This window comes from Giraffa tippelskirchi, chromosome 1 (genome assembly GCF_054371585.1).
Source record: "Giraffa tippelskirchi isolate mGirTip1 chromosome 1, T2T-mGirTip1v1.2.pri, whole genome shotgun sequence".
Classification (NCBI taxonomy): domain Eukaryota; kingdom Metazoa; phylum Chordata; class Mammalia; order Artiodactyla; family Giraffidae; genus Giraffa; species Giraffa tippelskirchi.
The window spans coordinates 104,604,760-104,620,966 of record NC_137275.1 but is presented as its reverse complement, the minus strand read 5'-3'; the positions used below and the strand labels follow the sequence as shown (position 1 = coordinate 104,620,966).

Sequence of the window (16,207 nt, the reverse complement as noted above, 5' to 3'; positions counted from 1 at the left end):
GGCCAGTTAGACCTAATTGACATCTACAGGACATTTCACCCCAAAACAATGAATTTCACCTTTTTCTCAAGGGCACATGGAACCTTCTCCAGGAGAGATCACATCCTGGGCCATAAATCTAGCCTTAGTAAATTCAAAAAAACTGAAATCATTCCAAGCATCTTTTCTGACCACAATGCAGTAAGATTAGATGTCAATTACTGGAGAAAAATTATTAAAAATTCCAACATATGGAGGCTGAACAACACGCTGCTAAATAACCAACAAATCACAGAAGAAATAAAAAAAGAAATCAAAATATGCATAGAAATGAGTGAAAATGAAAACACAACAACCCAAAACCTATGGGACACTGTAAAAGCAGTGCTCAGGGGAAGATTCATAGCAATACAGGCTTACCTCAAGAAACAAGAAAAAAGTCAAATAAATAACCTAATTCTACACTTAAAGCAACTAGCAAAGGAAGAAATGAAGAGCCCCAGGGTTAGGAGAAGGAAAGAAATCATAAAAATTAGGGCAGAAATAAATGCAAAAGAAACAAAAGAGACCATAGTAAAAATCAACAAAGCCAAAAGCTGGTTCTTTGAGAAGATAAATAAAACTGACAAACCATTAGCCAGACTCATCAAGAAACAAAGGGAGAAGAACCAAATCAACAAAATTAGAAATGAAAATGGAGAGATCACAACAGACTACACAGAAATACAAAGGATCATAAGAGATTACTATCAGCAACTATATGCCAATAAAATGGACAATTTGGAAGAAATGGACAAATTCTTAGAAAAATACAACTTTCCAAAACTGAACCAGGAAGAAATAGAAAATCTTAACAGACCCATCACAAGCACGGAAATCGAAACTGTAATCAGAAATCTTCCAGCAAACAAAAGCCCAGGACCAGATGGCTTCACAGCTGAATTCTACCAAAAATTTACAGAAGAGCTAACATCGATCCTACCCAAACTCTTCCAGAAAATTGCAGAGGAAGGTAAACTTCCAAACTCATCTTATGAGGCCACCATCACTCTAACACCAAAACCAGACAAAGATGCCACAAAAAAAGAAAACTACAGGCCAATATCACTGATGAACACAGATGCAAAAATCCTTAACAAAATTCTAGAAAACAGAATCCAACAACATATTAAAAAGATCATACATCATGACCAAGTGGGCTTTATCCCAGGGATACAAGGATTCAATATCCACAAATCAATCAACATAATACGCCACATTAACAAATAGAAAGATTAAAACCATATGATTATCTCAATAGATGCAGAGAAAGCCTTTGACAAAATTCAACATCCATTTATGATAAAAATCCTCCAGAAAGCAGGAATAGAAGGAACACACCTCAACATAATAAAAGCTATATGTGACAAACCCACAGCAAACATTATCGTCAATGGTGAAAAACTGAAAGCATTTCCCCTAAAGTCAGGAACAAGACAAGGGTGCCCACTCTCACCACTACTATTCAACAGTTTTGGAAGTTTTGGCCACAGCAATCAGAGAAGAAAAAGAAATAAAAGGAATCCAGACTGGAAAAGAAGAAGTAAAACTCTCACTGTTTGCAGATGACATGATCCTCTACATAGAAAACCTTAAAGACTCCTAATCAATGAATATAGTAAAGTTGCAGGATATATAATTAACACACAGAAATCCCTTGCACTCCTATACACTAACAATGAGAAAACAAAAAGAGAAATTAAGGAAACAATTCCATTCACCATGGAACGAAAAGAATAAAAATACTCAGGAATAGATCTACCTAAAGAAACAAAAGACCTATATATCAGTTCAGTTCAGTTCAGTCACTCAGTCGTGTCCGACTCTCTGTGACCCCATGAACTGCAGCACGCCAGGCCTCTCTGTCCATCACCAACTCCCGGAGTCTACCCAAACCCATGTTCATCGAGTCGGTGATGCCATCCAACCATCTCATCCTCTGTCGTCCCCCTCTCCTCCCGCCCCCAATCCTACCCAGCATTAGGGTCTTTTCCAATGAGTCAACTCTTCGCATGAGGTGGCCAAAGTACTGGAGCTTCAGCTTCAACATCAGACCTTCCAATGAACACCCAGGATTGATCTCTTTTAGGATGGATTGATTGGATCTCCTTGCTATCCAAGGGACTCTCAAGAGTCTTCTCCAACACCACAGTTCAAAAGCATCAATTCTTCAGTGCTCAGCTTTCTTCACCGTCCAACTCTCACATCCATACATGACCACTGGAAAAACCATAGCCTTGACTAGACGGACTTTTGTTGGCAAAGTAATATCTCTGCTCTTTAATATGCTGTCTAGGTTGTCATAACTTTCCTTCCAAGGAGTAAGCGTCTTTTAATTTCATGGCTGCAGTCATTATCCACTATAAAATAAACTCATGGCTTGCTTCACTGATTCACATTATATACTTAATTCCTATATGCACTTTATATCACGGACTTCAAATTCAATTTTTTAGAAGTATTTTTGGAAAAAACCTACCTTATTTGATTTCATTGCTCATTAGCCCCTCTAGTTACAAAAGAAGTGTAACACAGACTCAAACTGATCATTTTAATATTTTGTCAAATTTTAGAAAAAGGGTTTACAGAAAAAGAACATCTAGATTAAATGAGGTAGTATTTTCTCTGTGCATCATACCTAACAATGTTCATATGAGTAATTGACTGGGGGTCTTGAGAACAGAAGCAATGTGACTTTTCAGAAATGGAGTCTTCAATTGGCTCAATTTGCCAGACAAATGTTCTAACCTCCTGGGGAGTCCTAGGTTTATAGCTTAAAAACTGACAGAATATACCTAAGTCCATATCAGTTCAGTCCCTATCACTGAACATCAAAGATAATGCTAATGTCCTACATGGACCCCAAGATTATACAGGACTGTTCCAAGAAAAGCCTTTCTTATACACAAAGGCTTATGTTTTTAACTGCGCACACACAAAAAGAGACTTTCCGATCAAAGACTACTATTTAGAACGAATCCCAACTGGGTGATCATTGTGTCAAGTTAATACAAATTATATTAAATCAATAAAATCTAGAACTATACTTCAAAGACTAAATCTTATGTTCTTAAGTTCAGAATGAAAACAGTACAGGTTTTAAAAATAAGCTGCTGTAATCAGAACACTGTAAGTTAACAACTAAAATGGGTAGAAAGTATTTTAAGAGACATGCAAGGGAATCATTCTGTTACAGTGTGCTGTCCCAGGCATCCAACCATTACAATCCCATCAATTTAAAATGAAAATGTGGCATAACAATAACTCGGTTTACAAATAAGAGAGATACGTAGTTTTTATGAGCTAAGGACTAATAGGAGGCGACTCTTCTACTTACCAAAGTATTAGCTGGTGCAGCACTGATGCCCACTCCAACTCTGGATATGCGACCTGGCTACCAAGTCTGGGTCCACACTCGATCCCCCACTAAAAAGCTTGACACCTCGTGCCCTGTCTTTCTCCTTCTACGCTTTGACTGACATCACAACAATTTCCTGGTCTAATATGGTTCAGCAGTGTTTTGGTATGCTATTCCCCACCACAAACTCTGTCCTAGCTGACCCAGAGCAGGGACCAGGCTAGAGTCCTACTTACAGGACAGAGTCACTCCCTAGCTGGTGTGTCTAAGGACTCCCACTGGGCAACTGAGCATCTGTCTTCTTCATTCCCAGGTCACCTTTAACAAATGCAGTTCTCTCTCTGGTAAGTTTTAATTACTGAAACTGAAAATGTACCACCATTTCAGTAAAAATTCTAACCAATAGTTCCACATCATATCTACATCAAGAAGGACATTAGTCAAATGCTACCTGTACTAGAAAGCTCTAACAGGTTGAGCAAGTAAAATTCATCAGGCTTTTAAGGATCTCAAGCATATTCCTATAATTCAGTCCCTATCTTCAAACTGAGTCTTTAAAGGATATAACATAACCTCATTTTATGAGCCAATGAAAAGCACAGAAGGGCTACTCACAGACCAAGAGAATAGTCTGAGGTCAATCCTTTTTCATTTGGTAATGACGACAATTCCACTCACAGAAAAGAGACTCTAGAAGTTCAAAGGTTTAAAGTTTCATTAGAAAAATCACACATAAAATAAAAAATATGTTTATCAACAATAATGGCATTATTTCACTCAGCAGATTCATGCAAAACATGAGTGACAGTACAGAAATGACAATAGAAAATCTCATACAACTAACTTATCTGGAAAACCAGTCCCTTAGAAGGCAACTGCAGTTCCATTTTTCCAAGGTCTCTTCTTAAGTTGAGAGTTTTCTGTAACTGGTTTTACCTTAAGTTTTCCCCATAACAAGTTTAAAATGCATGTGATTTTCCCATCACCAAGTACTTTATTCCCCAAAATGTTTAAACCAAGTACCTGATAACCGGGTGTAGGGTGTATCTGTTGCTTCCAATTCTTTTATTTTGCTAAGGAATATGAAACTGCTTTGAAAGTCAACCCAAGATCACACCAAAGTTCTATTGTCCTTGGCTACTCGGCTATTTGTCCTCGCCAGCTTCTTAGGAAGCATGAGTAACAGTCATCGGTAGCTGCACAACTGAGATTATAATGAGCACTTTTTTTCCTTTTTGTAAAGTACGCCTATAGGATCTACCTCCTCTCTGCCCACTCGGTGGATCCACCTCCCTGATCAGATTTAGACTTGAGAGGAGGTTTTTGTTCCAAGTCTCTTAATTTCTCCTGTGATCAAATTACACGAGTTTACTTAAGATTTTTCAAAAAGAAAGAAAAAAAGTGTCTTTTATTGTTTCAATGAGAAATATTGAAACCCTAAGAGAAGTTTACCATCTGTCCCAACTCCACTCCATCAAGGCTGCCAAACAGCTTCCCATTTGCTGTGACAGCAGTGGGATGCCCATGATCAACAACTGTCAGCACCAGTATGATACTTCAGACTGGGTCTTTTTCACTGCTCACTTTATTCCTAAAAAGCAAAAGCCTTTTTAATTAGACTAAATTCAGTTTCTGAAAGTGAAGGTATTTGTGTTGTTCCACTCTTGTTTGGTTACATGCACAGGACAAAATACAGGATGACTCATTTACCTTGAATAAAACGAGACAGTGACAACTGCAAGGGAGGTTGATTGAAATATTCCTGTAGCTTAGAGAAACTAGAGCAAAGTGCAAGCTGGAACAGAGTTCTAAACATCTCTGGTTGAAATTCAAACTATTGGAAAGAAGGTGAAGGGGCATTAATAGGATCGGTGCCCTAAAAAACTATCGAGGTGGAAAGCCACCTCTGTGTGCTCCTCCACGGCCCCCCCTGAAGCCACCTCTTTCTCCTCGGAAGTTAGATCGGTTTCTCTCTCGCCCACGGCCAGCAGAAGTGCCACCTCTTCCACCTCCTCTGGGAGCTCCACCTCCTCGATCAGATTTAGATTTGGGAGGAGGTGATTTTGGTCGAAGTCTCTCAATTTCCTCTGTACATCCAGTCAAATAGGAATTCGGGGCACTGAAGTAAGATGCATACGTTTCTGCATTGTAGTTACTATTTGTAAGAGTTGGTCCAACTGTAAGCCACCCTGAAATGGAGGGAAAAAAGATTAACCTTTCCCCCCCCCCCAATTCTCTTACTGATCTTTAGGAGCCATTTCAAAGCTCCAGTGTATTTCTAAAGATGTCCCTATCACTTACCCAATATTGATATCTTACACAGAACATGTGGCATTTAACTATGGTCTTTGATTTCATATATATATATTTTGTTTGTTTTTTGTCTTAAACTGTAACTTTTGTAATATAATCGTCATTTCCATCCATATTTCACATTCTGTGAGAACAGGATTTAGAAAATATTAGACACTACACTGAGTTCCGGCTTAGTGAAAATTTATTAAATTTTATATCACCTTCCTACTTGTAGAAACGGTTCCAGTTTTCTGACTAACATCCTGGAACTAACTTTTGCTTCTTCTCTTCCAACCACATTAACCCAGCTGACAGGTCTTAGAATTTCAATCTACTACCATGTTGCTCCTATCTGTTACCATCTTTCCATTTCTACTGCCACCCTTCGTTTTTTTCTACTAGCTTTGTCCCCTACACATATAACAGACATACATGTATACTGTAATGCTTTCCCAACCTCTCCTCCCTCTAAAAGTGGAAAGCCTAAAAAAGTCTTATGCAGTGAGGTCTGAACTAGCTTTCTAATCACACTGCTAAACAATGAACCACTATAGTTAACTGTTTGCACACAGATCTCCACCTTGTGCCTATAATTTTTTCTATCCTGTCAACCTGGTAAAAATTCCATCCTTCAACATCCACTTTAAACATGTATCTTAATGAAATGAACTGTCTTTCTGAATTTCCATTACATATTATATTTCTATAGGTAAAAAGGTATTTTTGTCAACTTCACTGCTAGATAATTTTCCCTATAAGGGTGGTTTCTGTTTGATTACATTGCATCTGCAATAGAAAGAGCGGGAATTAACTGTAAACGCCTGATGGAGCCGGTGTGCTTCGAGGTTCCCTGCATGTGGTGATCCCTGATCATCAGGGCATAGGTTCTTCACCTGAAAAATTAATCTCACACTATTTCTGCCTTATCAGGATTATTTCTTAGACTATTAGGTCCATGATAAAATGCAAAATATTTTCCTAGGGTCACATTCTAAAATGTAGTAGCCTTTTTTGTACAAAACTGTGTTCATCATTTAAATCGTCTAACAGTGCACAGATAAGATCTGTAATATCTGGAGAAAAATAACTGATAAAACCACATGACGCCTTTCATGTCTCATCAAGTAGACACCCTGATAAAAGTCAGATGAAAGAATACACCACACACCTATGTGGTCTCACTGACAATTGAACCTATGTGACTTTTACGTGCTTTTGGTTTATTTTCTGCTATATATATAGTGCTGTGGAACACAACGCACAAGCAAGAGGTAAGAAAAAATTCGAAGATTTAATATAAATAGTTAATATTGTCTCTTTCATGCTATATTGCCATACATAAATAAGACATGCAAACCTTTACAAAGTAAACTGCAAGGGACGCTGCCTCCCACTCACAAATTCTTCACTGCAACAGTGTTCTATTAAAATTTCTAATCCTTAATTTCTAAGACCCAAGTAAGTTTAAATTAGCCTGGCTTCAGCGAATATGATATATATAGCAATTTTTAAACTTTTAAAGCAATAATAAAGAGTATTCCTCTGGTATGTGTTACATACCTTAGATTACCTCCTTGAGGAAGAAGTATATTTGAGGATTTGACCCAAATAAATTATAGCCTCTTGAACAGACTTCTCTCAGTCGCTCTTATTATTATTTACATGGTTAACTTCCTACTACATAATTTTCCCAAGTGGATATTCCTTCTTAATACTACAATAATTTTTGCAAGAATGGGCAAAGATAAAGAATCAGATAGTAGTTTACAAACAAAAAATAAAATCTGAACCTCTAAGACTTTGTGCAACTGGTATAGATATAGATAGAAGGGTATCAAAGATATAATGTATAATATAAAGTGGGTAGAGTGGCCACAGCTAAATGAATGGAGAAAATTCCCATTATGTTATAGTTATAGAATATTATAAACACAAACTAGCACCAAAATTTGTATTTTTATTTCAGTTGCTGTGTATGTATCTACAGCTATACTTAACAATTATCTACTGTCTCTACTCCTTAGGTTCTTCCACTCACATTAAAAAAAAAACTTAATGCTATAAAGCCAATTAAAAGCATTATAACTAATTACTTAAATGTAGAAAAAATTTTGACAAATATTTTGACATAATATTGAGAAAAATACAAAATGATGAATGATACAGTTAGGTAAAAATCTGTATGCACAAGAGGACTGGAAAGTATTATGCAAAAAAATAATACTTCTTGGAAGTAGTGAGGTTGAATCTTTTTTCCTCTTGAAAATTTTCTTTAATGTTGTTACACTGACTTTTCAATTATTAAAAGATTACCATCTGTTTGATGTTCCCTTTTATTGTTCAAATAGCTTTGCTTTTTCTTTAAAGTTTTCTACTTCCTTTAAATAGCAGTTACCACTGGAGACTGTTCCCAGATTCAAGGGCTGTTTTGGGGTATGAAGGTTAATGATGGAAGATAAAAATCTGTTCCTTATTTCCTCAGACACTACAGCCATAATCTTAATATTCAATATCTATGGACATCTACACTTTCTGAAAAACACACAACTCCAGCTGAGCATCTAGTCATGTTACTTTCTTTTAAGTCAGTGAAGAGGAAATACTTGCTTGCCACAAGCTCTGCTGCCAAAATATTTTACTTTCATAAGAGAGTAAAATCATCTACTAAACCTCCAAACAAGATGTTCATGTATATGTATAGCAGAAGTCTCAACAACTCAAAAGTTCATCCTGTAGCTGTATATCTAGTATGTGTGTAATAACTCAGGCATGACTGTATATATATATATTGAGAAAAATTGGTTTTAAAAGACTAAAGAAACTATGAAGTTTAAACTATAGCATTCCTACCCTTTAAAAAAACCAATATGCTATTTTAATTTAGAATTTAATAATTCAAGGGTACATGCTGCAATTTCCAAGAAAACCAGTGAAGGAACAATAAAAATATCTAACAAGTTAATAAAAAAGAAACACTGAATAATGTAAGAATACTTAACCCAAAAGAAATGAGAGAAAAGGGGACACAGAACAGGTGTTATCAATGTAAACTAAACAGTAAGATGGTCATGGCAAACACCCTCTTCCAATAACACAAGAGACAACTCTATACATGGACGTCACCAGATAGTCAACACTGAAATCAGATGGATTATATTCTTTGCAGCCATAGATGGAGAAGCTCTATACAGTCAGCAAAAACAAGATGGGGAGCTGACTGTGGCTCAGATCATGAACTCCTAATTGCCAAATTCAGACTTAAATTGAAGAAAGTAGGGAAAACCATTAGGCCATTCATGTATGACCTAAATCAAATCCATTATGACTATACAGCAGAAGTGACAAATACATTTAAGGGATCAGATCTGATAGGGTGCCTGAAGAGTATAGACAGAGGTTCCTAACACTGTACAAGACATGGTGATCAAAACCATTCCTAAGAAAAAGAAATGCAACAAGGCAAAATGGTTGTCTGAGGAGGTCTTACAAATAGCTAAGAAAAGAAGAGATGCAAAAGGCTAAGGAGAAAAGGAAAGATATACCCATCTGAATGCAGAGTTCCAGAGAAGAGCAAGGAGGGATAAGAAGGCCTTCTTAAGTGAACAATGCAAAGAAACAGAGAAAACAGAATGAGAAAGACTAGAGATCTCCTCAAGAAAATCTGAGATACCAAAGGAACATTTCATGCAAAGACAGGCACAATAAAGGACAGAAACAGTATGAACCTTACAGAAGCAGAAGAGATATAAGAAGTGGCAAGAATACACTGAAGAACTGTACAAAAAAGGTCTTAATGACCTGGATAACCACAATGGTGTGATCACTCACCTAGAACCGGGCGTCCTGGAGTGTGAAGACAAGTGGGCCTTAGGAAGCATTAATATGAACCAAGCTAGTGGAGGTGACAGAATTCCAGCTGAGCTATTTCAAATTCTAAAAAGTGATACTGTGAAAGTGCTGCACTCAATACGCCACCAAAGACGGAAAACTCAGCAGCGGCCACAGGACTGGAAAAGATCAGTTTTCATTCCAATCCTAAAGAAGGGCAATGCCAAAGAATGTTCAAACTACCACACAACTGCACTCATTTCACATGTAAGCAAAGTAATACTCAAAATCCTTCAAGCTAGGCTTCAACAGTATGTGAACCAAGAACTTCCAGATGTACAAACTAAATTTAGGAAAAGAAGAGGAACCAGAGATCACATTTCCAACATCTATTGGATCATAGAAAAAGCAAGAGAGTTCCAGAAAAACATCTCCTTCTGCTTCAATGACAACACTACAGTCTTTACTGTGTGCATCATGACAAACAGTGGAAAATTCTCAAGAGATGGGATACCAGACCACCTTACCTGCCTCCTGAGAAATCTGTCTGCAAGTTAAGAAGCAACAGTTAGAACTGGACATGGAACAACGGACTGGATCAAAACTGGGAAATGACTATGTCAAGGCTGTATATTGTCACCCTGCTTATTTACCTTATATGCAGAGTACATCATGAGAAATGCCAGGCTGGATGAAGCACAAGCTGGAATCAAGATTGCCAGGAGAAATATCAATATCTCAGATATGCAGACCGACTCCATCCTAAGGGCAGAAAGTGAAGAGGAACTAAAGAGCCTCTTGATGAAAGTGAAAGAGTAGAGTGAAAAAGGTGGCTTAAAACTCAACATTCAAAAAACTAAGATCATGGCATCCGGTCCCTTCACTTCATGGCAAATAGATGGGGAAACAATGGAAATAGTGACAGATTTAATTTTCTTGGGCTCCAAAATGCAGATGGTGACTGCAGCCATGAAACTTAAAGACACTTGCTCCTTGGAAGGAAAGTTATGACCAACCTAGACGGCATATTAAAAAGCAGAGACATCGCTTTGCCAACAAAGGTCTGTATAATCAAAGGTACAGTTTTTCCAGTAGTCACATACAGATGTGAGAGTTGGACCATAAACAAGGCTGAGCACCAGAGAATTGATGCTTTTGAACTGTGGTGTTGGAGAAGACTCTTGAGAGTCCCTTGGACAGCAAGGAGATCAAACCAGTCAATTCTAAAAGAAATCAACCCTAAATTTGGAAGAACTGATGCTGAAACTGAAGCTCCAATACTTGGGCCACTTAATGCAAAGAGCCAACTCACTGGAAAAGACTCTGATGCTGGGAAAGATTCAGGGAAGGAGAAGGAGGAGATGACAGAGGATGAGATGGTTCGATGGCATCACCAAGTCAATGGACTTGAGTTTGAGCAAACTCCAGGAAATAGTGAACGACTGGGAAGGCTGGGGTGCTGCAGTCCATGGGGTCACAAATAGTTGGACATGACTGAGTGGCTGAACAACCACAAATATCAGAACTACATTAAAGGTTTTCTTAGTGGCTCAGTGGTAAAGAAACCCCACAGCAATGCAGGAGACACGGATTTGCCCTTGATCCTGGAAGATCATACATGCTGCGGCGGGACATCTAAGCCCGTTTACAATTACTGAGCCTGTATTCTAGAAACTGCAACTAGTGAGGCCACGCGCCAGAACTACTGAAGTTCTCGCATCCTAGAGCCTCTACTTCAGAAAATCCACTCAAATGAGAAGCTTGTGCACCGTAACTAGAGCAGCCCCAGCCAGCTGAAAAGTCTGTGCAGCAACAAAGACCCAGCACAGCCAAGAATAAATAAAAAGAAACATTTTTAAAAAAGAAATTACATTAAATATAGACTTGACCCGTAGCTCAGTTGGTCAAGAATCTGCCTGCAATGCAGGAGGCCATGGTTCAATCCTTGTGTTGGGAAGATCCCCTGGAGAAGGAAACGGCACCTCACTCCAGTATTCTTGCCTGGAGAATCCCATGGACAAAGGAGCATGGCGACTAAACCACCACCACCACCACCAAACAATTCAGTTAAGGGGCTTCCCTGGTGGTCCAGTGGTCAGGACTCCACACTTCCAAAGCAAGGGGCACGGGATAAATTCCTATTTGCAGAACTGAGATCCTATGTCTCTCAGCCGAAAAATAGAAACCAAAAAAAAAACACCAAACATGGGAAAGGGAGCAATCAATTATTTTTAAAAAACCCAATTCAAAGATAAAGATTAAATCTACCTATTTAATGAAAACTACCTCTGTGTTTGATCATAAGAGGTATGTTAAAGGATATGGAAGACTGAAACTAAAGGATGGAAATACTATGCAAAGCAAACACAAACCAAAAAAAAGCTGGAATCACTGTAATAATGTTAGATGAAGTAGGATTTAAAGTTAAGAAACTGGATTAAGAAGGACATTTCATAATATTAAGAGCATCAATCTACTAGGAAGGCATAAAAGTCCTACATTTTAAATATACCTAATAACAATCTCGAATAGACATAAATTCAAAATTGACAACTAAACAGAACCACAAACCCATAATCTTAATAGATTTAAACATACCTTTCTCATAGAATAGTTAAAAAAATCAGTAAAGACATGGCTGACAGAAACAGCATACAACAAATACTACAACCAACAACAACAAATTTACATTATTTTCAATCAGACTTTCATCTGAATTGGAAACTCATCAAAATTCGGTCAAAGCAAATTACAAATTAGTGATATTTTATGATACAGATTATTTGACCACAATATTAAGACAAAAAGCAATGAGCAATGATAACTTAGGCAACGCATTTCTGAATAACAAACTGCCAGGAGAAAAACCATTTAACTTTTAAATACAGAAAACACTTCCTCTAAACCTAAGCCACAGAAAAAAACATTTCACACACAAAATATTTCTTTGTAAAGAGAATGTACTTTCATTTTTCTCTTTATCATTTTATAGAACTTTATGAAATTCAAGACTAGTTTCTACAAACGAAGATATTTCTAAGAGTGTTCACTGAAGCACACCCACGAGAATAGCTGACGAATCCAGGGTGGAGGTAGGGAGGACGGACCCCATTATACCTACCTACCGCAACTGTAAGGATTACTTTTTTTAGAATGAACATCAGAGTTTCTTCTAAATTCTTAGGTACTTTGAAGGCCAATTATTCCACTGTACCTTCTTCAACTTTTACTTTGTATAAAATGTAGACTACTTAAAACAAATAAGATCCTGGCTCCTTTCAGCTTTAAACAACATTTCTAGCAGGGTAAAACCAAACATGTTGGTTTTACATACTGTGATGGAATGATGCAATGTCCTTAAAAGTAACTTTAATATTTTCCAAGAAGTAAAAGAAACAATGTATAATTAATTCAACAATACTTTGTAAACAAAAGCCGTGCCCTCTGAAAGAAAATTCCAGTCTGTAACAGCTTAACTATCTACTCATTTTTTTCAAAACTGTAAATTCAGATGATACAGATTCAGTAAAAAAGTTCAAGTTTTGATAAAACAGTATCATGGTATATGCAAGGAGACAAGCCAAATACTAATAAAGCTGAGATATATCATATATTTCACAAATGTATGTTTATTTTCTACAGGATCATTTGGTTAGCAGACATTTAGTGCTATCTAAAAAGTAAGACATTTTGTTCACGCCAAAAGGTCCTTGAAACCTGAGCAAATCTGGTCCCTGCCTAATGATTTTGGACAGGGCCAAAATATCAAGAACCTTCTGGTGTGGACCAAATGTCTTACAGACGTTTTAGACAGGACCAATGTCCATTATGCATTTCTTCAACACAGTATTTACTTAATAACCTAAATGCTGGGTCCAAAGAAGAAAATAAGACAGTCTTCGCTTTCCATGAGAATGCAATGCTAAAGAGACTGACTATAAACATGCCCCAATGATTCTATAATTCAGATAATAATAGGTGCTATGAGGGAAAGAGTGGTGGGAGGAATGGATAGTAGTGTGAAGCTGGCTAATTTAGACAGTGTTATGAGAAAAGTTCTGTCAGGACCAGAATGATAGGAAAGAGGACCATGAAAGAGTACTGAGACAAGACTGAGCTTAGTATACTTGAAATACAGCAAGAAGAGGGGTCAAATGTGTCATAAGCATTTTATTTTACAAAGCACTGTGTACTCTTTCTTAACATCTATATCTCAAGGAACTATTAACATTTCCCCCCTCACCCCGAGTTCTTACCTGGTCGAATTGTACTATCTCTTCCAAACAGATGAAGGCGTCTTCTACCAAGACAAAAATGTTCAATTATATGAAAGATTTCTACAGGCTTTTCTATATTGCCAATTTCAGGTTCTTCTGTGATAATCAAGTCAATGTCAACATTAGCATGAATGAAGTCCCCATCTGTGCTACGCTTAACAGTTCCTTTGATCCCCATAAGGCAGTGTTCCTAAGTAACAATAAAAACAGGCCAATTAATCTCTTTTCATAAACAGTCATATTGAACAACATTTTACATTTCAAATTCCAAAATAATACTCATTTCTCTGAATCTTCGGGATATAGTTCTATGGGCAAAAACACAATAGGAAAAACCTGGATCTCTGGACCTTCGAAGATTGGCAGGGAAGCTAGACATTAAACTCAGGGCCGTCACATTTTAGATAACTGAGTCAATGACTGTGGGGTCTTTTCCTCTGCAACTCTTGACAGTAACTTGTTTCCAGAAGTTATGGAAACATGGCACTTGACTCCAGAATCTGATGTTATATTGGGCCTCACATGATACAAGAACAAATCTACACACAAGGTGTAAGCCTTTTCAAGTGGAGAGAAGACTTTAAACAAGGATACAAACTTAAAATACTCAACATACATAAATGTGAAAGTCAAACAATTTCCTTTTTTGTTGTTTATTTCTTGACCTCTATTTAATCTGGACAACAGGGTATAGTTTAAATAAATTTAATCTCACTTGACTCCATGAACCAATCATAGTAAGGATGGCTTGGATTCCCTTCAAAAAGAATTTCTAGCCCAAGAAAGATTTCAAAAAGACCCTCCCCCCGAAGCTCCCAGAAGAGTGAAAGACTGGAGGACAAACTGTTAAACCCTGATAACTAGAGGGCAGTCCTACGAATCAGAGGTTCTCAGGGGTTCTTGTTCAGGTACTTATGTAGAAAAAAAGGGAAAGTGAAAGTCGCTCAGTCCATGGAACAGCCACAATACTGGAGTGGGTAGCCTTTCCCTTCTTCAGGGGATCTTCCCAACTCAGGGATCGAACCCACGTTTCCGGCATTGCAGGTGGATTCTTTACCACCTGTTGAGCCACCAGAGAAGCCCAAGAATACTGGACTGGGTAGCCTATCCCTTCTCCAGGGGATCTTCCCAACCCAGGAATCCAAATGGGGTCTCCTGCATTACAGGCGGATTGTTTACCGACCAAGCTATCAGGGAAGCCCAGAAAAAGGAAGGGAAGAGGAGAGAAATAGTCATCTCAGCTGGCCAGCTATGAGTCTTGCTGCCATTTCTTTTTTCTGAGTCTAGAGAAAGGAAAAAATATGGGGGTCAGAAGTACCAAAAGCCCATATCTGACTGAGAATTACAGTAGTTTAGGATATACGGGAATACATATTACCTTCTCCAGCACAGCACAGGCTTCTCTGAGTGAATAAAATTTTTAAAATGAACTTGGCTGTATTACTTTAATGCTCAATGCCATTTGTGCAAGTCTCAGAGAACCTTTCCACCAAAATGAATTAAACAGCACTGACTCATTTGGAAAAGCTTGAGAGAAAATAATTAAAATATAGAAAAGAAAACAGTAAAGACAATACCTTTGTTCTCTGGAAGACAGCCTTTGGATCTAAAGTCTTAGTCTTCCCAGGATTGTTTTTATTGGTTTTAATCCAACAAATATCTTCACATCTTCTGTAACCCCACTTGCGTAAACACTAGAAATAAGAGAATTTTAAAAAAATCCTTAGCTAAAAGAAATAAACAATACTTAACCAACCAGCATTAAAAACTTTCCAGAGGTTTGAGACACTAAATTCCAAGATGTCATAGTAATTTTGTATTACTAAAGAAAAAGAAAAAAAGAAATACTTGTCTTTAAATATATAGCCATCATATAAACATATAACATCAAAACATGGAAAAGACTATATAATACTCCAATTCTTTAATACTACCTTCCACTGTCATCAATAGAAAGTGAGCTTTAAATAAGAGAACAATCAGCCCCTCTTTAATCAAAAAATAATTCAAGAGGTAAACTGTTCTTGCTACTTCAATTTTCTATCCTCTGATAAAGCTAAAAACTGTTGAGAAGTTCTAATCAGTAACTTCCTTTCAAATGAGTCTTGTAAAATGTTATTTTTATATATTTAATACTAAACCTCAAAAAGCCAAAGACTTAACAGTTGTTTGTATATTTCTTTATAGAACTTTATTTTCAGCTTTATGTAACCTAGACAATAGAGAGATTTGAATCTCAGTCTCTTAGAATCTGTTATATATGAATATATAACAAATACCAGCTAAGTGAGTACCCAGAGTAGCATTTTGAGCCCTACCATATGTGGGTGTTGGCTAGCTGCTGGGATTAAAAACATGAGTAAAATATGATCCTTACTCCTAACTGACTAAGAGCAAAGTAGGAGGAATTAAGTAAATTGTGTAGTGCTAA

General features: G+C 37.2%; 2 protein-coding genes across 8 annotated transcripts in view; both read right to left on the bottom strand.

Moving 5' to 3' along the window:
• Positions 1 to 11,462, bottom strand: part of LOC145504912 (liprin-alpha-1-like) — a 42,050-nt gene extending 30,588 nt beyond the window's left edge. For 3 of the 6 annotated variants that reach the window (XM_081486362.1, XM_081486403.1, XM_081486418.1), the window contains exon 1: positions 3,992 to 4,066. Coding sequence is in view for 1 of the 6 variants with exons in the window: in XM_081486340.1 (XP_081342466.1) it covers positions 1,993 to 2,068 (76 nt within the window). In the remaining 5 variants the exon portion in view is untranslated. Of the gene's footprint in view, positions 1 to 1,992; positions 2,239 to 3,991; positions 4,067 to 11,370 lie in introns of those variants that run through there. The other 3 variants (XM_081486351.1, XM_081486380.1, XM_081486340.1) reach the window with 2 other exon arrangements.
• LOC145504900 (N(6)-adenosine-methyltransferase non-catalytic subunit METTL14) overlaps positions 4,074 to 16,207 on the bottom strand; it is a 37,664-nt gene continuing 25,530 nt past the window's right edge. For both annotated transcript variants that reach the window (XM_081486254.1, XM_081486242.1), the window contains exons 9-11: positions 15,354 to 15,470; positions 13,756 to 13,966; positions 4,074 to 5,565 (exon numbers count right to left, since the gene is read on the bottom strand). In XM_081486254.1, coding sequence (XP_081342380.1) covers positions 5,261 to 5,565; positions 13,756 to 13,966; positions 15,354 to 15,470 — 633 coding nt within the window. In that variant the 3' untranslated portion in view covers positions 4,074 to 5,260. The remainder of the gene's footprint in view (positions 5,566 to 13,755; positions 13,967 to 15,353; positions 15,471 to 16,207) is intronic.